Genomic DNA, 25,127 nt, shown 5'->3' with positions numbered 1-25,127 from the left:
GCAGCCCCCTTCATCGTCATTCATTATGGGAGTTGGTTAGGAAATGCACATGTACCTAATGTAAATGCGTACAGATTTAAAATTACTCAAGAAACACATTCTCTGTGCCTGGCACCGCCTGTCCTTCTGTTCCCACCGGGGTTAGGCTCGATGTACCTGTCTGCAGCATTACAGCATCGTGAGGTTATTACAGAAGAACCAGTGGAAATAAAGGAAGGGCAAATATTAATTTCACAGTAAGTGAATTTGCCTTACTTTGCCACAAGATGGAGCCTTGAGATTAAACCATTTGTTTGAGGTTTGATTGCTATTTAAGAAAATTAAGCCACATTTAAAGATGCATGTTTAATTTTCTCAGATGATTATCTGTGCTTTTTTAATGAATCATATTTTTCATCATCTCTTATTAGTCAGATATGAGGAAACTATGAAGACTGTGCCAAAATAGGTGCCACTCTGGCATAACTCAGTAGAGGAAGATGTTGAACAATGCGGCTTTTCTTCTACAGTAAGAAATCATACTCCAATACCATGCGATATTCTGGGAGGGGGTGAGATGGTAGAAGAAAGAGCACTTTGTGGAAAAGCTGAGGCATGAATAGAGATAAAAGGAAGATGTTTGGGAGGCAGTAGGCTTGTTTTTTCTTCTCATTCACCTTCTGGTTCAATTTTACTTCTGCAAAATCCCCTAGTTATATATCCCACAGTTATTTTGGAAGGGCAATAGAAAATTTTCAATGTAAATATTTTACTGCATTCCAGCATTTGATATCAGCGTCAGAATTTAAAAGAGACAGCCATGCCAGCAGCGTCTTCCTCCCTGACCTTTGTCAACAGGCACTTCTCAAAAATATAAAGCTTGCGTGTATAGATTTCATTTCTCTTTTGATTTCACTTCCCTTCAGCCTTTTTGTTTTGTACAGTGCTTTTCTGGTGGGTTGTTTTCTTTTTTCTGGTTGAAGTTATTGCAGAAAAAATGGGAAAAAAAGTGAGGTTTGGATTTTTCTCTGAGGTCATTTGAGCTTCAGAAAAGTATCTGAAAGTGGGTTTTACAAGAAAAAAAACCATCTTCTGTGTTTGGGCAGCACTCCTGAGAGTGATAGGTGCACGGCTCCAGCGGTCCCTACTCCTGCAGGGACTTGGGCCAGCAAGAACAGTTGGGGGAGAAAGAGCCAAATTTTGAATCCAACTCAGTTCAGCAGAAGGCAGGCAGCCGATAAGGCTTGTTGTGCTCTCTGCGTGCCTTTTTATGTTTGGGAGCGACAAGGAAATGTCTAAATTCAGTGAGGGGAAGGCAGAGTGGCAAATGTTGTTGAGTAGATAATAAGCTGATGAATAATCCCCCCGTTCTGGTCTTTGCTGGGAGCCAGGGCTTGCCTGGCTTACTGTAAGAGGGGGGTGCTGCCCTGTTTTGTGGGGACTCCCTTCCTCGGTAAGGTGAGCAGGATCGGGGCACAGCTGCCCACAGTCCCAGAGAGCTCATCCGCCAGACCCCAGGCAGTAGAGGACAATATTGAAGTGTCGGTGGACTTCTTGGCATCCTCGTCTCTCTGGCCTCCTGTCTCCTTTTGTGCATGGATCCCAAAGGAATGGTCCAGTTCAGGTGCCCCTCCTGAATTTCACCCTTAGCATCACATTATTTCTAGATCAGAGCGGAGCAGCAAAGGCCTGAACACCGGCTGCTTGCTACGGTCTGAGCGCAGAGAATGAGGTGCTGGATCAGCACATCCATTGCCACGGTCAACCCAATATCGTGTTTCCCTACCCCAAACTCCGCAACTCAGCCTGCTGACATCCTTTCAGCAAAACTGTAGGATGACCGCTGCCTGTCGCCCTGCCAAGGAGCGACCAAATTTGCCTGGCCAGTATTTCGTGTGGAATACACCATGCCCATCGCTAGCCAAGAGCACAAGCTCAGGAGCCTGGTTACGCTGCGAGAGGCAGCCACCGCAGAGGCAGGATCAGGCAGGCTTCCTGCAGGCAGCTGCCTCCCCTGCCCTGCAGCAGGTCCAGGCATTGGGCAATCCCTCTCCTGGGAGCTCCACCCTCGGAGAGGTCTTGTCTTTTTTAGATAAAAAGCCAACACCCTTCCGTGTGGCTTCTTGTACCAGCTCCTTTTTACAAAACAAAAAAATAGTTGTAAATAATGACTCAGTTGTACCTGTACCCAAACTTTCGCTTTCAGGCATGGTAAATAATTTGTTTCCCTGTATCTGTTTTCTAATTGCAAATGTCAGTGCACCCTGAGTAAGGCAGGGACTCAAGGAGACAGTGACGTGCTCAACTTGAGTACACTGAGGATACACTTCCTTAGCATAAACAGGGCTCCGAAACCACCCTCAGTCCAATGCTGCTGGATGGCTGCAATAACTCGCACAGAGGGTCAGAACAGATATCTGAAGGGTAGAATATTTTCAAAGAACACTGGATTTTATGTTATAGCAATACTTCGTTCCCCCTTCCCCTAGTGCTGCCCTGCACCACTTTCCCTCTCGTGCCACTTGTTCTTCTTGCCTCCCCAGCTCTTTCCCATGCCCAGCACTTTCCCAGCCCCTCCTGTCTTGCTGTTCAGACTAATTAAAACATGGTGAGCAACTTTATTACGAAAACAAAAATCTGTGCAATATCTTTAGTGGAATGACCATTTCCAAAGTCCACATGATGGAAACCAGGACTGAGGCTGCACCTTATCCTCTCAGTACAGTAATTGAACAGAAACTGGCCCCAGCTAATATTAATTTTCAATAAGTCTTGAAACGAACCAGACACAGTTCTGCTAATTAAGGTGAAAAAGCAGCTCATCCAAGAAACTGAAGCAATGCTCTCAGCAAGCAATTCCAAAGACATACCTATTTGTTATATTCTGCATATTTATTTTTCCCAGGAGGTTATACAGGATATAAGTGGAAGAATTTCTAATGCTGTCATTAATTTCAGTGGCATCTTTTCCTATCAGAAAACACCATCCAACTCTGCTGAATTAAAGTAGCTAAATTTCAGGAGAGTGGTGATCACACTTGTCACAGGGTTAACTTCGGATTCAAGATGGCATCATCTCCAGGCCTCCAGCATGTGACACAGAGTAAGGGGGACACAGTAGGGGAGATCATGTCCTTCACTAATGGGAATATTCGCTTGGGAAGAAGTAGAAGAAAATAACTTAGAAATAAGGTCATCGTTCTCCTGACAGCCCCATGGGAAGCTCTAGTAGTGCTGAGACTGAACTAATTTTCTTGCTGAGCATAACAGGCATGTGGATGCCACTTCACACAGCAGCAAGAGCAGCAGGCTGCAAACAGTGGAAGCAGCTCTATTTTCTTTGGAGAATATTAGAAATCCCAAGGGAAGAGTCTGTGAAGAGTCTTTAGACCTTTGGGAAAATGATCCTCTGTGAATTCCCAACACATGGATTTTGAGATTATTGTTGCATGAAGCTGGGACATAATTTGGTTCCTAGTTTATCCAAACATTACCAAAAGATGAAACATTGCACCATAACTGTTGAGAACTGTATTTCTCTGTGATGCAATCCTTAGAGAAGTGGAAATAAACACACTGCTACCTCAGCACAGTTCTTCCTTTAGGGTGACTGCATTGCCACCTCCAAGAAATGGGTCTAAGCACTAAAATGACTGACACTTAGAAAAAGCTACTAAAAATTTAAGAAATTTCTAAATTGCAGAAGAACAGAGATTTCTTTACTTGGACAAAAGAGTCACGTTCCTGGAAACTCTTCATGCTATACACTCAGTTGCACAGCAGAGGAATAGCCAAGAGTTAGAAATGGGGCAGTGGGAACATGACCTCCTCCACAACATTAGAGTGGAGAGACCTGAAGGTATGAAAGGAATGGAAGTGGTGTCAAGGAGCAGAGCCCACACTGCCCCACTCGGGGGCCAGGTACTGTAGCAGCCACCCCTCCTCTGTGTCCCAAACCTATTCCCACTCATCCCCAGAGCTCTGGCTGAGCGCTGCGTCCTACCAGCATCCCAACACAGGATTTTGGGTGTAAATATTCCAATCAGTCCATAATACAGTTGATTTTTTTTTTAGTACTAATTATATGAACCAGAAACTCAGAACATTTTACTTAATCACTGTGTCCACTGCTAAGCGATAAGGTAATATTGCTGTGAGTTGGATATTCCTCCATGTTCACCTCATTATTGAGTGACTGGTCTGACTAAAGCACATATTGCATTAATATATAACACCTAAATAGCCTTGCTGCAGGGTCAAAAATGGCCCCAGGGAGGATTATCATCTATGAGCAGAATAAGTGTTGTGTTTGAGAACAGACATGATCCAGTGAGAGGGAGCAGATGATTAGACATATTTGGAAGAGTGGCTGATGCAAAGAGCAGCAGAGCCTCAGCCCAAAGGGATGTGGGTAACCTCTGGTCTAGCAGAAACCCACAAGGTACGGCCGGGAAAAGTGCCAGGTCCTGCACGTGGGCCAGGAAAAGTCCCTGCCCTGGTACCAGCTGGGAAGCTGCTGGGTGAGGAGCAGCCTTGCTGGGAAGGACCTGGGGATTACAGCAGATGCCAGGCTGAACATGAGCCAACAGTGTGCTCTTGTCTTCGGTAAAGCAAACCCCACACCGGGCTACATTAGGAGGAGGGAAACTTATTACCCCTTTCTACTTGGTGAGACCTGAGGGCTGCATTCAGCTTTACTGCAATAGGTGCAGGGCTCTCCTGCAGCTCCAGAAGGACATAGAGACACTGGAGAGGACCCAGTGAAGGGCAGCTGCAGAAATGCCAAAACCAAACTCCTGTCAGCAGTGCCAGAAGATAGAAACAAGGTGTAATGGCCACAGATCGTGGCTTGGGAGACACAGGTTGGACATTAGGGGAAAAAAATCAGTAGGAAGGTAGTGTAGTACTGGACTGGGTTACCCAGGCAGGTTGACGAGTCTCCATCCTTAGTGTTTTTCCAAGATTCAGCTACGCAAAACCCGATCTAATGTTGGTGATAGTCCTACTTTGAGTGGGAGGTTGAACTAAAAAACAACAGAATTCTCTTCCAACAAACATTCCCATGTTTCTGTGATCTTAAATTCAGGCTGATGCACATGTCTTTGACATTAACTTGGTGAGATTTCAATATATCCTGAATTGCTTTCCTTAAAAGGACTTTCTTTCTGAACCAGGGAGCTTCATACAAGAGTGCAATAGAAGAAGAAAACTACCATTTTTTAGGGAATTTCTTAATTCCACTCCTTCAAAACGCAAATGCTATTCACTCCGTTGTCTGCTGGAAAGCCAACACATTCAAAAATAGCATCACATGGTGTCCCATCAAAGACTTCTAATATCACCAGGTGTCTCCTCAGTATGAAAAGATTTCTTGGAACAGGAAAATAAAGTATGGCAAGTTATTTCCTGTATCATGATGTAGTATCTATCGTATGAACAGAAAACACCTTCTGCAGCAAAACCTGTAGTCTATAAAAATGGTGTAGACAGTAGATTTACTTTTCCTTAAAATCAAAAGCCATCTTCTCAAAACGAATACATTTTAAAAAATTAACAATCTTGTTAGGATCTGTTTTGACAACATAATATTTCATCTATGTTTTAACTTTGTGTAAGTATGTGCTTGTGTTTGTATGAGAGTGCATGTGTGTGATCGTGTTTCTTCCTCCCTGCACCATAAACTTGCATGTGTGTGTTTGTGTGTGTACGATCACAGGCTTCTTCCTCTCTGCATTGCAAAAAGGAAACGCAAGCTGGGCTCTGCGTCTTACAGAAGCAGCTTTCATCTTCACCCAGAAGCAGACACAGCAACTTTGTTGAGGCTTTGCTTCTCGGAGCTGTCAGTCCCTTTGCTCATAGATAAATGCCGTAACAGGATACCGCTATCACTTCCTCTGCTCCTTAACAGAAAATCTGCACCCCTTGCACAACTTCTCTGACAATCTGCAGAAAAAAGCAACAAATCTGTTTAACTGACAATATTTGTACTCCAAGCTGCTGTTAGGACAGGTGTTCTGCGGTATTTCTATTTTTGACAGTATAGGCTTCACACAGACGAAAAGGGACACCTGTATTCTAAAAAAATGCCCATAGGAGTAGATGAGGGTGCAGGCAGGTTCATTTTCCATCAGTGCTTCTTTTTTGAAAGTTCATATTATTTCATTAGGTAAAAGAAAGCAAAAGGGCAGTTCAGCTGGCTGCAAAAATTGATAATGCATTCTTACTCAAAGGCAAGCATGAGGTTGATTTCTGTTAGCACTAATGGACTGAAGTTTGGTAGGTAAGGTGATATAATAAAATATTTTGTTCTTTAAAGTTCTTAAAAATTAGTTATATTGTTATGATACCTGAAATACATACTTGCTCTTATTTAGACAGAAAAGTGACAGAAAGTAGGGTGCTATTTGCAGGAAAGGTGTCCTATAATTGTGTTATAGATAGCTTTTTTACTAACTAGATACTATCAGTTCCAGTTCTGATAAATCCTCTGCATGATTAACAAAACTCTGCTAAAGCCCTTGAAAGATTCACCTGTGATTTTTCACCCCAGCTGCAAAACCTTCTATAGCCTCTTAGTGCAGTGCTCAGGCTGGGTGCCTGATTACATCATCTTGTAAATAAGAAAACTCTTCAGCTGGAATGTTGTCTAGCTATAAGTCCCTTACTAATGTCATATTAACAGATATAGCTACTCTATACGCAAGTGGTGTGTGTGCAACACACATGGATGTAAACCATCAGACCAAACTAGAGCTCTTGTTTCCTTGGCTTTTTTCGGAACTGCGTCTTCACTGGAAGACTTAATCGATGTGAAACTGGCAACGTGCCTACACAGCAATCATTTATGTAGTTCAGGAGTACCGTCTGGATAGGTACTATTTTCATTAAGCCAGAAAAGAGCTGCCCCTGTGTGCACGGCCATATCAACACATTGCAAAGTAAACCCACACATAACAAGTCAAACAAGCTACACCAGTCAATGCACAGTTTTGACAGTACATTAGGGATCTCTGCCAACACAGCTCTGTTGATCTGGGAACATCTTCACACAGCCGCAGTGTACGTACAGCTCTGGCTTAACTGCATCTGTAGGCAAGCACACGTCGAGCTCAGCACAGTTTCAGACAGCATAGCCAAACAAGATGTACCCATGTCCATGCTCATCGTTAAACTAAATTCCAACGATGACTGTGCTCACAAGCATGGTCGGCACTGGGTTGTTTTGCTGCCGTTGGTAAGACTCTGGCTATTGCAGCAATGTCTGCTCAGTCTCGGGTGTAGGTGTGGGCTCTGCCGCTGCCACGCTGCATTCTAGCAGGCTGGCTGGGACACCACCCCGCAACTCCTGCTAGCAAGTAGAGATTAGGACACAGAGAAAATTCCAAGGATGGATGGGTGAGGTTAACCCCAGCACTTTCCAATTTAGGGTGTCTAACAAGCAACAGCCCCTGGTCAGCCCACGGTTCTTGCTCAGCCCGGGGGTCCTCGCCCACGGCAGCCCCAGGCAGGGGAACGTGCCGCACGGTGCTGCCGAGCAGGGGAGCGAAATGACCCTCGGCCAGGCCACCTTGCCAGAGGGAGAATTGCTGCGGCACGCCATCCATAAGGGCGGTTTTGGGGGGAACCGTGCCTGAAAGGAAAAAGGGGGAACCTGAGATGATACCCCTAAATGCCAAGGTAAACATTAATCTGTGTCCAAAAATGCATATTTGGTCAGTTCAGTAGAAGGCAGTTTGAGCTTTGAGTGTTTATTGTTTTTCCTCTAATAGTAGTGTTTAGCAAGGCTTTTTTAGACCTGCCAAGACTCTGGGTTCCTAATATATCTCTAGTGTAATTCTGTTTGCCTCACTGCAGTTACACAGAAGTGAATTTGGCCCTTTAATCGTTTGGGGTTGCTGATCATTCTGGGCGTGCTGCTTGCTCGGCAGATTTTCTGGAGGACTGGAATTTCTTGTGGAATTCTGTTCCGTGAGGCAATGGCTGTGTGGGCAGCGAGTCCTCTTCAACATCGGTCTGAGCACAGCCATTAGAGGATGTGCTCTTGACACTGTTGCTTAATCGGTTATCTCCTCTTCATCTCTGTCTCCTTCAAGCTCACTTTTCTGCTCATCACTTCCACAGTTTGTCACTGCAGAGAAAATGGACTCATGACTTTCCCCTGTATGTAAATAGGCTATTTTCCATTTAACTAATATTCCTGTTACAATATTTTGTAACAAGACAATCAGCAGAAGTGAGTAATGCATGCTTTTTTTTTTTGCCACAGATATTAAGCTAATACTGCTGCAGTGAAGAAAAGCACACCAGGCAGCACTGGACAGCATTTGCTGTCCAGAAACAGAGATCCTCAGTCAAGGGCCCAAATTAATCTCAGCCCAGTGGGAAAAACCTTCCTCTGCAAAAGTTTATATTGGCAGCTCTCAGCATAACAGCTACATAGTCTGAAATACAGATAGATCCCTTATCAACAGCCTTATAAACAAGAGCAAGGTAGAGAAATGCAAAAGAGGTCCCAGGGTCACTGGTTAGAGGAGGAATGGAGGCAGTGAGTATCAGAGCTAGAGAGAGAGGGAAAACGGGCTGAGGAGGTGATGAAGGAGGAATCCTCAGCAAAGAGGTGGAAAAGGACTGGAGGCAAAATGTAGAACTTCAGACATCTGGATAAACATAAACCATCAAACTTGGAGAAGGTCTCCTTTTGTAAAGGAGGAAGTTCGTAGTTTCTCTTTCATTTTTAACAGTCCTACATGACGTACTTATTGTCTACCTTTTGTTGTCCTTCTTTCAGTCATTATGCTACTCATAAAAAAAATCAATTAATAGAGATAGTGTATATTTAAAACTGTTATTAATTACATGTAGTAATTATTGTTTCTCTACATGTGCTACCTTGAGTCTGGGCTGGGGCTCAACTGTGCAATGCTCTGTGCATGTATAATGTTCTGTGTAGGGGACAACCCTTGTACCTGTGAACTTGTGCAATGTGCAGTGAGAGCATGAAGTTCATGCTAAGTGAATATGCTCTTCAGTACTTAACTATCTAGGTGGATTCAGGTCTAACAAAGACATGCTTAACATTAAGCTGTCAGTGACCACTGAAATGTAAAGCATGTGCTTACATGTCTTGCCAGCCCTCCTGATCATAGCTTTGTTTGAACTAGAAGAATATACACAACTGAAGATTATGCACATACGTAGTACCTTCTACTTCAAAGTCTGAGAATACTTTACAAACTCGGACAAATATAATATCTTATTGTTCCCAAAAGGTAAGGAAGTATTCTCCTGGCATACACAAGAGGAGGAGATAGATAGACTAAACATAAATGTATTTTAAAGTTTGAGAAGTTTGAGTTTTTAAAACAGTACATTAGAATAGTTAAAAAATTCCTACACAGTAAAAATTAGGTTTAGTGCTATGCAGAAGTGCTCAAAAAGACGCTTCAGGTGGCATTATCCGCTGAACCAATGATTAGTCTAATAAAAGATACCACCTCACCTTCCAAACCTTGTTCTTTAATATTCTTAGACTGTCTGGGCTACTCACATCATCGCTACCACTAAAGAGGGAGGTGTCGGTGTTTAAAGTCACTCTTAAGAAAGGCAGTTCGCTTCTGTTTGTGAGTAAGCTTAAAGGTAACAGAAGCATAGCCACTATGGCATACCAGTTCACATTTTTGGCCAAATTCCTCTGGCCTCTAGGAAAATCTAGTCTGTGTATTTGTTAATTTTTTAAGCAGTGTTGCTTTAACATTACAAACACCAGAAGGATTAAAAGGATAATTAAGGATAAGGGGATAATCTCTTGCCTTTCAAGGTGATAAAGATGATCTCAGAATAAATACCAGTAAACTAAACCCAGGGTATTTCAGTAGAAAGGAACATCAGAAATATTATGGAATTCAAAAGAGTAAATTATATTACTTGTTTAGATGTCTTGGGATTTCCAGGTGTAAACTGCAGCCAACATACACGAAAGTCTGAAAGAAAACTAGGCCAGTACTAAGAGGATGATGCAAAAGCATTTTAGAAGTGAAGTGCTGGAGTCACCCATAGAGATCTCTAATATTTATTCAGTTGAACGGCCTGATGATTTCATGATGGTAAAAAAATCTGAATTTTCTTACGTCTGTGCATCTGAGGATGGAATTTGTCTTCCCAGACCCTGTACTTCAGATTGCAACTGCTCCACAAAACACAGTCAGACTATTGTAGGAGGAGCTTTATTTGGAAGGAGTAGTTACTGACTGAATTGACAGTTATTATCAGGTGTGTAAGGATAGGAAAAAATGTTTGATGATACTGAAATGACTTTCTCCTAGACACTGCACATTCTAAATAAGTTTTGAACATGTTAAGATAAAAGATTGTCACAGATGCTACAAATAGAAATGCACAAAGAAAAAAATCATGACATCTTATGAGAGTTCTAGTTTTGCAAATTCAGTGAGTGCAGACAAATGTCAAAAAAACTTACATTTTTAAATTTTTCTCTGAGCACAATATTTCAAGCTGTGTCCATCCCTTACAACAGATCAAAGAACATAGACAGTGAGTGAGCCAGGATGTACAGACACTAGTCTTGATAAATAGCAAGGGTCTATTTCAGCTTTATTTCTGTGTTCTTTTTCAAGTAAAGGTGTTGGGGAATTGGAAGATAAAGCCAATTTCTTTAAGCACAAAGTAATGATACTAGATTAAGATACTGAAAATTATTCATATAATTTATAAACTGACAGGTTGTAGAGTACAGATACAGGAAACATACTTCATCATTTTTAAATCTGTGTTTCAGGGACTTTGATGACAGTATGGCTTAACTGATCCCTAACATGCTAAAGCTAGGAAGTATGAAAATTAATTTTTCACTGGTTTCCTGGTAAAATGAGGTAAAAATATTTTCTGTTACTAGACAAAGTCGGGTTAAATAAACATAAAAGACTTTGCTCTTCTCTGACTGAAGTCAGAGTCAAAATTCTTATTAACATGAAAGGGAGCAACATCAAAACTATGATCTTGAAAGGAAATAACAGTAGTATTGCATCTGTAGAGTAACAGGAACATGCTTTGAATGCTGGAATACACACTGCATTTTGTTTACACTTAGAAGAATTACTTATTGCAATATTTGCATAGTGTTCAGTTCTGTTTAATTACAGCAGTCTGCGAGGAAGAGTTCAATGGTGTAGGCACCAGATTCAAACCAGATTTCTTTCTAGAGCCGTAAAGTCAAATTCCAGTGAGACGGACACAGACTTTCATCCATATGAAGGAGAAGATGGTTTCAGACAGTCTCATACATGAAGCCTTTTCTTCTTCTCCCCCTTTGGAGACATGAAATGAACGATGATGCCTTGTCTGCCTCCTTGGCTGTTAAAAATCCCTTAGGCCGTATTTCACAAGAGAAGGGAGGTAGCTTGACTAAAAATATCCCCATGCCCGTGGCACACTGAACGTGGCAGAGCCAGCCTCTCCCAGATTTCAGGCTGTTTTTAGGATGCAGGTCTTTTAAGGTGGGAGTTTGGTCCCTGCCCTTGCCTGTGAAGCTCCCCGTGCAGCTGCATAGCCCCTAACAGGGACAGCCGTGGTGTTTCTAGAAAGCTCCGTAAGGATAAAGGCCGCTCCAGCAAGGCCCGCGCAAGGGCCCGGCGCGGCGGGCTCGGCCTCAGCACCGAGGACAGGCGGTGGCGTTTCCCCGGCAGCTCAGAGGACCTTACCCCCTCTTGCAGGGTGCCGCCCTCCACACAAACATGAGGAGAAAAGGAAAAGGTTAGGTCACCCCCAAGCAGTTTATGGCACGTCTCCCTTTCGGGGTCAGGTACTCCGCCCCGCTGTTAATGTCATTAAATTTCTGCTTCGGCGTCGCATTCTGAGGGGACGGAGGAGGCTTTTAGGGCTGAGGTGGGACGCCGGCACCCTGCTCAGCGTCCCACCGCCGGGAGCACCGTCAGGCTTTGCCGTTCACCCGCCGGGGTCTCTTCCCGCCTTTTTTCCCGCCCCGGCTGCCGGCGGGCGGGGACGAGCCCCGGTGAGGCGCCCGGCCTGCAGGGGGCGCTCTTCCCTCCCCTGCCCGCCAGGCGGTGCTCGGCGGTGAGGCGGGGCGGGGCGAAGCGGGGGGGGCGTGGCCAGTTCAGCTCGCCCCGCCCCGCCGCCCGGAGGCTCTTCAGCAGGGAGGCGGCGGTGCGAGGTAGCGGCGTCATGGTGAAGATCGCCTTTAACTCTCCCTTCGCCCAGAAGGACGAGCCGAAGAAGGAGGCCGCCGAAGCGCTGGTGGCCGATAAGGTGCGGGGAGCGGGGTCTCTCCGTTGTCGGGAGGAGGGAGGCCGAGGGACGGCGGCGGGGAGAAGCGAAGGGGGGGGGGGGAAGCTGCCGCCGCCATCTTCTCGCAGAGGCTGCGGGTCGGGGCAAGGCAGCCGGCAGTTTGTGGAGCCTCCGGCGCGCTTGGCGGTTCTCCCCCACCGCTCCCTTCGGCGCTGAGGCAGCTTTCCAGCGTGGGGGAGGCCGCTCGGCGGTTTGCCCCGGCGTGGTGGTGCGGGGCGGGGGGGTGTCGCTTCCCTCAGGGCCGCCGCGGTGAGGGGGCTGGCGGGGCGCCCGCCGGGCCGCGCGGGTGTGAGGGGGCCGGAGCGCGTCGCGCCGTTGCGGCGGTTTGCGGTGCCCTCGGCACAGCCATTTTCCCAACCCGGCCGGCGCTCGGGAGGCCGCGGGCGGTGCCGAGCTGCGGGCTGGCGTGACATAGCCGGGTCAGCTTCGGGCGCGCACGCAGGGGGTAGGCCCGGCTGTTTATCTCGGAGCTGAACCGCTGCCAGGGCCGTGTTTCCTCACGGGGTTTTAAACCTTCGTAGGTCGCCGGTGGGTGAATCGTACGCCCTGGCGAGCTCCGGGGCTCGGCTCCGTCCCGGAGCCGCGGCCACGCCGGGGAAAGGCGCAGGGAAAGTGCCGTGTCCTCGGCCGGAGCCTGGTTGTCTGTCCCGTGTCCCACCTCGACCAGGGAAGAGCAGGTTTGCAGCAGCGTCTTCCAGGCAAACAAAGTGGGTTAGGGCTCATTCTCGGTTCGCTGCTGCTCTGGAACTCTCGTAGGCAGCGAGTTGGAGGACGGCGCTGTGGTGAGGTGTCTGGGCTGCTGGTATGTCTAGCTTAAATTAAGAAACCTGCCATAAAGGGTTTTAAATAGAAACCCAGGCAAGTATTCTGTGGTTGGCTTTTCCTTCCTAACGGGTTGCCGTGTCGCTGACTTGAATTGAACTTTCCAAATCCGTGGGATGCTTTATTTTGAAGATGTCTTGCTTAGCTGCTGACGTTTTTAGTCAGATGAAGAAGATCAGCGTCTAGGTAAATAAATCAGTAGCTCTAGAGGAGGAATATGGGATGCACCGAGTTTATTTGTAATCAGGGAGTAAGAAAATTTAAAAAGCCAACAACAAAACTTGTGGAGTTGGACTCTAGGGTCTTCCCCCCCCCCCCCCAGCTGTAATCAGGAAAGCAGCTTGCCTTCCAGACTACAGAGCCTCTGCCTCACCTGAAATAGCCTCCCTTTAAAAGGGGAAGGGGTGCAGAGTGGTGTTATTGCTCAGTGGACTCTTTTGAGCTGGAGGAGTGGTATGCGTGCACAGTTAATATGGTAGCACTGAATTACTAGATCAAGAGGAGGGGGAGAAAGCAGCAAAACAGGGTAGATAGAGGACTAATTCAAATTTTGAAAATGTCATTAGTCTGTCCGGTTCCTTGGAGGACAAACTCATCAGCTATTCCCAAGGCAACGTGTTATACATATTTTTACTGGCCCTCTACCATGCAAGTTCTGAGTATAATAGTTCTAATATATACTTACACCCTTGGTTCTCCTCTCATGATAGCTGTTCTTCTCAATGTAGAAGCTACTCACGCTGTTTTGTTATACCTGTCACAATATTCTCCATGTTTGCACATGTGGATATGGTTTTTTAACAACTCTTCACTCTGACTTCAGGTCTTAGAGTTGCATGTAAACATCAAGTTCACAATTTTACTCCAAGACAAACTTGTTCTAGTGCTTGTTAATGTCTCCTTATGCTGGAATATTTGTGCAGCGCAAACAATCTTAATGGCTAATGTTGGCTGAAACGGCACAATAAAAGTCCCCTAGAATATCCACACAAAACACTTGAGCTTGCAGAATACTCTCCCTGCAGATTCTTTGGAGCTGACTGTGTCAACAGTATCTCTTGAGCTAGTTGCAGATGTTAACACAAGTGATTTTTCTTCTCCTGTCTTACTCCTAGTTTGCTATGCTTGTTACTGCGCAGTTTATAACTGCATTTTCTTTGCAGGTTTTTTATGACTTTTATTATTTTTCAGCAGAGGCTTTGTAACCTACTGGAGTGAAGTCATGCTATTGTGTTCTCTTATCAGCGCTGTCAACTATTCTGTATTCAGGCTGCCTGCATTCCTTCTTAAATGATAAATACCTTTGCTTTCTTTGAAATATGTGTAGTGCAAGTGTAGCTAATTATGTGTAGACATCATCCAAGTGCTAGGATGTCTGTAGAACTCCTGCTGCGGACTGTTGTGTTCAGGTGATAATAGGTTAGATGAGTAAGTTACTGAAAGGTGTAGGTGAAGGTGGCAGGATATGAAGATGACAGAATTGGTCTTGATCTTAAAAGCCAGTTAACGGTGAAGGATGGTTTTAACATAATGGCACATAAATGTGGTGTAATTCTGACTTGAAACTAGTTGTGTTTGGTTTTTTGGGTTTTTTTATTGACAGATGCTTAACTAGCCAATTGTAGTGGCTTATGTCTTGCTGAACCAACATTTTTCTGTTTGGAGGATGCGAGAGTGGAATGTAGGAGTATTGACTTTCACAAAACAGCTTGGTTTTTGTTTCAGTACTTGCATAGCTGATGCATTTGACTTTTACACTGCTACATCTTGCTGAGCATGGAAGTATGTGGACCCTTTGTAATAATACTGTGGCTTGTTGTCATCACAGGTCACTTAATATATTTGTGTTCTTCAGGAGTGCAAATAGTGGGACCCAAATAAAGAAAGGCCGTGGAAGCTGCTGTGCTAAATCTAGCTACTGACTCTAGGAACAATATGAAGGAAAAGATCTTTTGCTGTGAAATCCAGTTTTTCTTCCTGACCAGTACAAAGAGCAGGTCTTGAAAGTGAGCTGCTAAATACTGGAGTCATGAATCATTAAAGGGATGTACTTGACCAAATGTATAGATTAGGGAATGTCTTTTCTGATTGTTTAGTATTTGGCAGTATTTCTGCTGTTCTTATCTCAACTTGGCTTGTGTGAGCCTTTCACCTGGAAGCCTAGAAAGGCACTGAAAGAACTCTTGAGTGTTAAACTTGCCATTCAGACACCACCACTAACTTTGCAATTGGTGTCGCACAACTCATCTCTATGTTACATGATGGTGATAGTACTTGCCTTTGGATGCAGCCATCTTCTGTTTGAGAGAACACTGCGGGGCGGGGGAACAAGTCACTGAACTAAAGAGGTAAGCTTCAGGCTGCTAGGAAAAAAAACTTCCCTGGGACTTGGGTGGAGGAAAGAGTATTTTGAAGCTGCAGGGTAGGATGTACCACAGGGACTTATTTTTATTTGGCGTAATTTGAAGCTGCATTTATGCTGACAAGTGGTTCTCTTTAATAGTGGACTTCACTTGTGCATATTACAAGTTCTAAAACCTGAATGTGTGACTCATGTCAGATGTCTGTTCCACAGCTAATAGACAAAGTTGCATCTTTACTTTTTCTGTTAGTCCAGGTTTGTAAGGAAAAGTTATCTTAATCTAGCTGTGACAGCAAGAGGAGTATAGGAAATAGGCTTTTGGGAAGAGGCCTGAAAACATTGTGTACCTTAAAATGAGCTTGCTCTACAAACCTTGCTTTCCTTGTACTGTATTGCAGCTGCAGCACTGTATCTTTTGTTACAGTTATTTAAATTTCTTACACCTCAAATAGTTTCTGGGTAACGGTTTGTCTAGAAAGTGTCCTCTAACTAAGAATATATCCTCTTTCAATGCTGTTTGAAAACTGATCTTTATGTGATGCGGTAGTATTTCATGTAAGTGTTTTCTTATTATATGATGCTTGACTTACAATTCTCACTGCACACCTAGAAGAAATGGAAGATGGTAGGTCAAAGTGAAGCAGTAGGTAACAGCTTAATTTAAATTCAGAGCAGCTATACTTTCTAAGTTCTCATCCCTCTTTAAATAAAGGATCCAGAAGTTGCCACACATGGAGGTGAAAACTCATCTGGAAGATGTCTGTTGACTCTGCTGGGTCTAGCGTTCATCTTGGCAGGAGTTGTTGTCGGTGGAGCCTGCATCTACAAGTACTTTATGCCTAAGGTAATGTGCAAGTTCCTTTTTCTTTAAGGATCACTGAATTAAAAAAGTGTAATTATAAATAGATTAGTACTGTAATAGAAAACCTTCAATAACTGGGACATGAAGACCGCTATGTCCTTTATAAAATCTCCAGGTGTGACAGACCTGTGCTTTGTCATAGCATAAGAGTTAGAAATAGAGTTTTAAAGCGACATTTGCTATAAAAATAACTAGCCTTGCCCTTACTTTCAGCATAAGGTGTACCGTGGTGAAATGTGTTACTTTGAAAATGAAAATCGTGATCGTGCGGTAGAACCTTATTTTCTCCCTATTGCTGAAGAAGCTGACATTCGAGAAGATGATAACATAGCCATCATTGATGTACCCGTTCCAAAGTTCTCAGACAGTGATCCAGCAGCAATCGTTCATGACTTTGATAGGGTGAGTATATGTGAAGCCATAAGAAATAACTAGTCTTATTGCTCACTGGGAAACTGTGGAGCGGATGGTAATCGTAACAGCTCCAGGGTTTTAATTCTTGAGACGTTTAAAGCTTACTGTCAATGCAAGCTTCTCTTTAGGAGTGGGTTTAAGTGTGGGAAATGTGACCCTTATAACACTATCATAGTAGACTTAACGCTCCCCCCCTTGCAGAAGTTACAAGAATGTTAGAAGACTTCATACTCACAGTGACTCTAACTGGATTGTTTCTCAGAACAATGCATCTCGGTGCTATGCAACTTTAAATATTGTTGCCCATCGGATGTCTGGAAGTGACACTTGCTAGCTGGTCAAGAATTCTGCATAAATGAAAGTGAGAGTAGGAGAACAGTGTAAATCTGAGTTGAGAAATGAGGAAACTGGGGATTCAGTCTTAAGATTCTGCCAGGCTGTGTTAGAGCAAAACATAGAATTCCAAATAAGTGTGAGCCTTGGATAAGTGAATTGAAAAATCACTTCAGGTGGCTGAAACCTGGAACTTGAAAATGCTGTGTTAGTTGCATGTAGTTTCTCTAAAGCAAAGATGAGAGGATGGCTTTAATTTGACTTTTTTATTAAAGGTGCGTCAATAGTATTAACGGTTATCCTTAGTCAGCTGTAAAAGCTGTCGCAGGTTGCTTGTAAATCAAACCTTGGCAATGCTGATAGGATCACAGTAAAGACTAGAACTGACCTCTGTACATGCTGCCTTTAACAGTAGCATGGAATGCCACAAAGCCAAGCTGTGCTACCTGTGTTTGCAGTATTTGCAGCTTTGATCTGTGTTGTCTTGACAGAATCTTGGCTATAACTTAAAGGATTCAGGCAACTTAAGAACTTCAGTTGATTCTGGCTAAGTGCTATGCAAAGTCATAATAAAACAAGTAGATACCTTGATAATTCTAGTGTCTGCAGTTCTTGCACTCGGCAGTAATGCTGATGTGACTTTCTAGAGACGAGTACTTTTTCTGAAGAACTATTTACAGGGAATGATTGCTTATCAGCAGTTGGATACCTTTTGCTTGCACTGTGCTTAATTGGACTTCTTCAGTTATGAGAGCATACTGCCAAATACTTGCTCTGTATTAATACAAACTGTACTCATCTAGAATTATGATAGAAACTGCTTTTATAGTCGGCTCTCACTGCTGTACAGAAGTCCTGTTCTATACCATAGCTATAACCACTGTGTTTCCGGAAGTGGTAATAGCTAAGTTCTTACACTAGACGGTTCCTGAATGCATTGCTTTGATACTAGCTGTGCACGATCTCCAGCTTTTTGAGCTTTCTTCTTAGTCCTTGTAGAACTGTGTCCTAATAATCAAAGGGCATGCTTAATTAATTGAAAAATTGTTTTCAAAACAGCTTTTGACAGCGTATCTTGACTTGCAACTGGGTAACTGCTATGTGATTCCGCTGAACACATCCATAGTTATGCCGCCAAGGAATTTGATGGATCTCTTCGCAAAACTGGCGGTATGTGGAAACTTTACTGTTTAGTTATGCTGACAAGATTGCTTTTGATAAGAATGCTGGGTGTTGCTCCTGAACTACAGTCTCTTGCTAGAACAGTCCTCTTGCCATCAAAGTACATAATCCCCCTGGCTCAGTCACTGTACTGAAGTTAAGGCCAGCTGTCAGTGTATATTATGTTGAGTAGATTCATGCTTAATGCTCTTATTAATACCTAGCTTTATGAAAGCTGAAAGCAACTAGCAAATAAGGTTAAATTTAGCTATTATAAAGGAATTTGATAAAGCTCCAAGTATCATTGAAAGCCTAAACCTGAAAGTTACTACCGGAAAGCTCCATTGCCCCATGAGAGTTTTAATGAAAAGAACAATGCTAACTTGTTCTTCTGCTTTATTTGCACTGTAGTTATGAGCTCACTGCAAGCATTTTGACTCTTCAGTGACTAAAACTGGTATTTTTCCAAGATGACTTATGGGTCAAGTTGATAGAGCTTGCTGCTACTTCCAAATTAAATGCGATACTGAGCTATTGTGTGTCTAATGTACTTTTTTGAAAAGTCATTGACTCCTCTACACCTAGTGCGAGAGGCCACCTGATCTAGTTTAGCTTGTTTCATTTTTTTCTTTTTTCTTTTTTTTTTTACCTTCATGAAAACAAATTTTAAGTGTGTCTCCCTGCCCCTATTTTTAGGAGTTGGTCGTGAAGGGTGGGAAGTTGTTTCAATAGTGCTGTGATCTTCTGGTGAAGACTTAACTTTTGTATGTTGCACTGCTTTTTTTTTTTTTTTTTGTATTAGAAATATATTGCCTCAAACATGGAAAATTTCATAATACTTTGTTTCTCCTCTTTTAACTGCAAACTTTGTTGCACACAAATAAACTTGAACTGGTTCTATTTGTTTGCCTCGTGAGGTGAGCAATGTTAAGGGTAACTGTGTTTTGTTTTGATGTAACTGCAACTGTTTGAAATAGCCTTTGTCAGTTTTTAACTTCTCTGTTATACAGCTGTTCAAGACTAGCATATCTTAGTACTAAAAAGAAGGAAAGTTGAAATCTAGTGCTTGAAGCCCTTCCAAAGCAAAGAGTAAAACATAGGGATGTTTGTCCATTGTTAGCAGAATACTGTATCTCAAGGGTTTTTTTTCTCTTTCAGACTGGCTCCTACTTGCCTCAGACCTACCTAGTCCGTGAAGAAATGGTGGTTACAGAGGAGATAGATAATGTGTCTGATTTGGGTATCTTCATCTACCAACTCTGTGTTGGAAAAGAGACGTTCAGACTTCAGCGCAGAGACCAGATAATAGGTAAGTTCCCTTCAGTAAAAAAATAAATCTATTGTTCAAGTAGGGAAGGGGTAAATAACTTAAACCTTCGGAGTCTTTAGACTTAGAAATCTGTGAGTGTTCAACATGAGCTGAGACTACTCATAGAACTGATGGGTATTTTTCCCTACTTTCAAGTATGTAGCCAACATTTTATTCGAACATGATGAGACAGAGAGTTTCAGTTATGGAATTAGAGGTTACATGCCCAAACCAAGTTTGAGCTTAAGCCTATTTTCTGTTCCATTTTTTGGTCAAAGTTGTAGGTTAGTTTGGCCCCAAAATTCATACAATCATCTGATAATGTGAGTCTCTGTAGGTGCAGCTTAGTCTATCACTGTCCTATCTAAAACTGAGTTACAGGAGCACCAAGTAAGAGCATTATCTACTAGTTCACTTGCTCTGGAAAAGAAAAATAAAAAAAATTTAACAACTAGCTCTGGACATCCCAGACTTCCTCTCTAAAAGAAGAAGAACACTTCATAGGAACTTCTGAGCTCTGTTTCTTTATTGCCTGTCTCCTCATGCCACCCCCCTGCCATTCTGTGAAAAGGATTGAATTTGAGGTGTCGGTGGTTTGACATACTGGAAGGAGGTCTGGAGTACAGAAATCTGATGCTATGAATTTTAGTTCACTGTAGTTCTCAAAGCATTTCATAGTTTGCTGCTCTCACCAAACACATAGTGAACTAATCCTTTGTCAGTTACAGCCTTTCAGAATGCAAACGTTTGGTTTGTCAGAACTCTCTGCTTTGGTTTTCCTGCCAAGCTCTTAGGCAAGAGTTTCCTCAGCCCAGTTACAGCTAGCAGCATCAGGAGCCGCATCTGCTGTTTGCTAGAGACTACATCCTGTTACTAGATGGAAGGCTTTGTATGTGGGAGCATAAAACTGGTCCTGTGTAGCTAACGGTGTAGGGCACGCGAAGAAACAGTAAATGTTGCCTTTATGGAAGAGAGGCATGTGTCTCTTAGCTGTTGTGAAGATGCTTTTCTGAACAAGTCTAAACTGACTGCTGCTGTGAGTGAAAGACTAGTCTACAGACAATACTGCGAAGAGTGTTTATGATGTTTCCTTAAATGGCCTTCCTATAGCATGTTGTTCATGTTGTTGCATAGCAAGACTTTACAGAATATTTGCACAGAAGGATACTAGTAAATAGATAATGCTTCTTGGTACAGTTTCTGTTCTGTAACTAACCTTGTTTGCCCTTGTGGGGGAGGTGTGCAGGGAATCTAGTCAAATGGAAGACTGCTGCTGAGGAGAAAATTGTTCAGGGACAAGGCTTGTCTCGCCTTCCAGATCAGATTTCTAGCATGCCTTTCTTCTAGTGTGTACAAGCCATGCGCCCATAAATAATTAGACTAAAATGGATAAACTCCTGTAACTTCTCCTGTAACTTCAGTGGAGAAGTCATCTTGTTTAGCTGGTGCTGCATTGGCGCTCAGATTTTGTATTGTTCGTGGGTTCATCTGTTAGACGAAACTGACCTCAGGTTCTGGAGCAGTTCCCTGGAGTTGTAACTGAAGGCATGTGAGAAACTGGACAGGTCATCCTGACTGTTGAATTACATACTCAGTTAGATAGCCATTGGAAACTTCTTAGCTTGTACAGGCATTAAGATTGAGTTGAATTGAAGGACAGCCTGTATCTTTAGTGTTTATAAACTAAAGCAGTGCCCTGCTGGGTTTGGTTTAAGAGCTAGTGCTTCTAGACTTCAGTGGAGAGCTTCTCTTGCTTACTCTGAACAATTCTCTGCTTATTAAACAAGCTATAAATCTTTCTTCTCTAATTGTTGTATATTGAGGTGCTTTAGTTGAGCAGCTTGTCTTTGATGGTAGGGCTGCTATATTCTTGTCTCCTAGTAAAGAGTCACAGCTGATAGAGGTAAACTGCCTGTGTCAGATCCAATGCTGGCATGTCCCAAAATAGAGAAAATCACTTTAATAGTGTTAGGAAAAACTTCAGTAAGATCATCAGTTGAGTGGCAAATCCTCACAGGGCTCCCATCAAGGTGAAGACTGCTCTATAGAAGCACGCTCTGGGTGGGGAGAAGTGCTGATAATGAACGAGGGCTTTTTTCTGCACCCTTTCTGAGTTTTTTAAACTCTTTCCCTGTAATTTCAATCTGCTTTGCTTTTCATTTTCTTTGTGTTTAGGAAGGGCTATGAGAAACTTTGATCTATTTTTTTGATCTATTTATTGTTGTCTCTTCTGTCACTAAAATGGTGGCAGGGATACTATTTAAAAAAAAAAAAAAAGGGCTTGCTTGGTTTGTCCTGTGTTGTATGTGGCCCCCTCTCTTGTTACCATTCTGAAAATGAGGGAGGCTTTCTGATAGAAAACAAACTGATATCAAGCTCTAGTGGCAATTTGTGGCTGTAGAAACACTATGTACTGAATGATTGTATCTTGCTGCTGTTCATAATGATACAAAACCTGTAAGTACTTGCTGCTGGGTTATAGATCTGTTTTACTTAGGCTCTCACCTTCTCTCGTCCCCAGGTCTGCAGAAACGTTCAGTGGAGAACTGTCATTCAATCAGACACTTTGAAAACTCTTTCGTTGTTGAAACAAAGATCTGTCAACAGTGAAGGGTGTTGGATGGGAGGTGACTAGTTCACACCTTTATTGAGAAGTCTGAGCATTAGACATTGACTTCTTAAATTAAAATGTGCAGTGATAATCAAAAGCCTTATGCATTTTCTGTGTATTGCTTGTATTTCAAAAGACAAAGTCACCATTTCAGCTTTCTTTGATCCTTGGTATAACTTTTTAGTTATCTCATGTAAAACTTAAATTTGAGTAAGGTTTTTTTAGAAGGTTAATATCAGTTTATCCGTTGAATGTGTTTGATTTAGTGTAATCTGGGAATGGCAGAAAAATATATATATATATAAAAATGTTAACCAATTCCTTGGCTGGAACCAATTCTGTTCACCTTAACTTTCACAGAATGATTAATATTAATAATCTGTGGTTTGCACATCTTGTGTAGTTCTGTAGAATAGCTCTGCACTCCGTATCCTGGCTAAAAAACCTTCTGATGTGTATCATTAAAGGTTTATTTTAACTACCATGTGTGAAGCATGTAAAATCCAACCTCAGTGATCATAAACCTTTAACACTACCCTATTTCATTTTGTGCAATTACTGTATTGAATTTGTATGTATATTTGGAACCTTCCCCGAGCTTACGTTTAATTCTTCTACCTTTGTTTGGTTTTGTGCTATTTAGTTGTTAGATTCAGATAGAGTTGCTCTTAAAGCTTGTCAGTATTTTTGGTTATGAATTTGTTTATCCTGTAACTTCCTATTTCAAGAATCTGTTCTGGTATAGCTCAGTTGTGAACGTGACTGTAGTTGTAAACTTAAACTACTCTGGCTTATATAAACTTTTTAGATCAACTTTTTATGAGCAAGTAGCGTTACTACTGCAGTCAGAGCATTGTTCCTTTTTTTGAAAGCTGCAGTATAAAGATAATGAAGAGTTAGTGTCCTGCAGTTGATGAACTTGAGAGTTTTATTAAAGGACTTTATATTGGCATAAATTCTGCAACCCTATAATAAATGTTTCTCTAAAACTTTGGTGTTTGTGTGACTTCATGGTGCTCAGAGGCAAGAGTGCAGTATGCTGGTATATGGCCCACGTGGGAGAAGTGATGGTTATAGGCCTGGGGCAGCATGCAGTGCTGTCCCCTCTTACCCTCACCTCTTTTTCAGCTTGTGAAGGCCAATTTCCTCTTCCTGTTGTTGTGGAAATGCTTTGTGGTGCAAAATGAACTTGGGCAACAGAGGGAAGACAAGACAACTTGCTTCAGACTTGTTTCCCCAAGGGGCAATTCTCAGTGATGTTTACCCATTGAGCGGAGTTCCTGGCGTGTGGGCAGTCAGTTGTGGTATAGCAAAGGAAAGATGCATTCTGTAAGTCATCCATTTGAACAGTGGTGTTGATGAGGCTGGTGATTAAAGATTTGCTTGTCTTATTAACACTGCCATAAATATACAGAGAAGTCTTTTTAGCATATCATAATAGACCAAGGCAGCAGAGGGTTAATTAACTTACTGTAACACCTTTCAGCATTTACCCATGAGTTTTGCTGAGCTTTAAGCTTGGAGTTATGAGGGTGCTGTGGTGAAATTTCTTTGACTGGTTCTCAGAGTGCTAAAGTGTGTACTGAACCTTTCTGGCTTTCCTGGAAAGTGACTTGGACTATACAGCTGGCATTAAAAGAGTAAGCAGGCTTTCTGTGCTAAGAACTGGGAAGTGAGAAGTGACTATAGGAGTAGCTGCTCTCAGTCATTTTTTATGAAACTGTGCAGAGGAAGGGAATGGAGCACAGCTCCTGGGCAGTAGGGGATTCTGCTGCCTTGTCTTGGAAACTAATGCAGCTCTTCTCCCGAGGTGTATGGTGAGGCAATGCAGAGGATGTGTCCCAAAAGTAGAGCTTTGGTCTGCTTGGCTCTAAAATAGTAAGTGTAGGAGAGTATTTCACTATGTACTTAAATTTTCTGAAATAGAATGCTGTAGAAAGCTCTTAATTATTGTCACTGAGAGTCAGGTACGCCTTACTGAAACAGGTATGTGTTACTGGGGGAAGTAGCTGCACTGACAAGGTCCTGCTACAGACTTGCATGTGCTTGGGCAAGTTACCATCATCGTGATTTCCTCCTCCTCTGGATTGTCTGAGAGGATAACCGGGGTGGGTTGGCTGTCTTGTTTGTTTTGGTAGTCTTGAGTGGAAGGGTTTGGAAATGTGTTAGTTGCAGAGCGCAAGAAGCATCTGCTTGCAGTGTTGAGGTTTGACTTTCCTGAAAACAAAAAATACAAATTCTTCCTTCCAGCTCTGAGCGACTGTGCAGTGGATGTACAAGCTGTACAAGCCTTTAACCTGCTGGCTACCTTAAGACATGTAACAGGAACGCTAGACGTGCTTCCAAATTGAAACTGTTTCAGCCTTTTACCTTTGTCTGGTAAAGATTTTAGAAGAAACGAAGTCCGTTCCTTAAGAGCTTATTAGATGTTCTAGGCAATAAGCCAGAATCTGTTCAAAGGAACAGATTGTTCTTACCTGCTTGGTGCTCTTGCATTGAGAAAGTAGCTGAAGTTTCGGTCATGTGTGTGGCATGCTAGGCTTATTATCTGTCCCTAATCATTTTATGCTGGGGGCGGGCATTCAGATCAAAGGACTGCAGTTTTAAGGTTGCTTCTATGAAAACAGCTAGTACTCCTGGGATCTTCTAATGCTGTCTCTCAGTTTGAGTAGCTGCTGTGTTCAGCTGGTCTGTAGGAAGCAGGAGAAGAGGGCGTGAGCCAGAGGAGTCCTTTGCACCAGTAGATGGCACAGGCAGCAAGCGCTGGGGCATAAAGTATGTGTAACTGATAAAAACTTGCTGTATTTATTCTAACATACAGGTTTTCAGGTATTTTGCCAAAATTAAACCTAAAAATGGTTTGAGGAAAGCTTCCTCTAGGTGGTGTTCAGTGTCTTTGCTTAGTTTTTATCTATAGTAAAGAACATTTTTGTAATACAACTGTAACCTGTGT

At 42.8% G+C, this 25,127-nt stretch overlaps 1 protein-coding gene across 1 annotated transcript; it reads left to right on the top strand.

Moving 5' to 3' along the window:
* Positions 1-12,077: 12,077 nt before the first annotated feature.
* On the top strand, positions 12,078-23,163 carry ITM2A (integral membrane protein 2A). The gene is made up of 6 exons (XM_029997319.2): positions 12,078-12,261; positions 16,197-16,328; positions 16,560-16,748; positions 18,153-18,263; positions 19,413-19,563; positions 22,085-23,163. The coding sequence occupies exons 1-6, from the start codon at positions 12,178-12,180 to the stop codon at positions 22,171-22,173; spliced, it is 756 nt and encodes a 251-aa protein (XP_029853179.1). The 5' UTR covers positions 12,078-12,177; the 3' UTR covers positions 22,174-23,163.
* Positions 23,164-25,127: the final 1,964 nt, after the last annotated feature.

The sequence above is a fragment of the Aquila chrysaetos genome, chromosome 21 (genome assembly GCF_900496995.4).
Source record: "Aquila chrysaetos chrysaetos chromosome 21, bAquChr1.4, whole genome shotgun sequence".
NCBI lineage: Eukaryota > Metazoa > Chordata > Aves > Accipitriformes > Accipitridae > Aquila > Aquila chrysaetos.
This window is presented reverse-complemented; position numbering and strand designations above follow the sequence as displayed.

Bases quoted from the DNA above. Each gene is read 5' to 3' on its own strand.
- ITM2A (XM_029997319.2), top strand. From the start codon at position 12,178: ATGGTGAAGATCGCCTTTAACTCTCCCTTCGCCCAGAAGGACGAGCCG. The intron at 16,329-16,559 runs GTAATGTGCAAG...CCTTACTTTCAG, and splicing joins ACAAGTACTTTATGCCTAAG to CATAAGGTGTACCGTGGTGA. The intron at 16,749-18,152 runs GTGAGTATATGT...TTTTCAAAACAG, and splicing joins TCGTTCATGACTTTGATAGG to CTTTTGACAGCGTATCTTGA.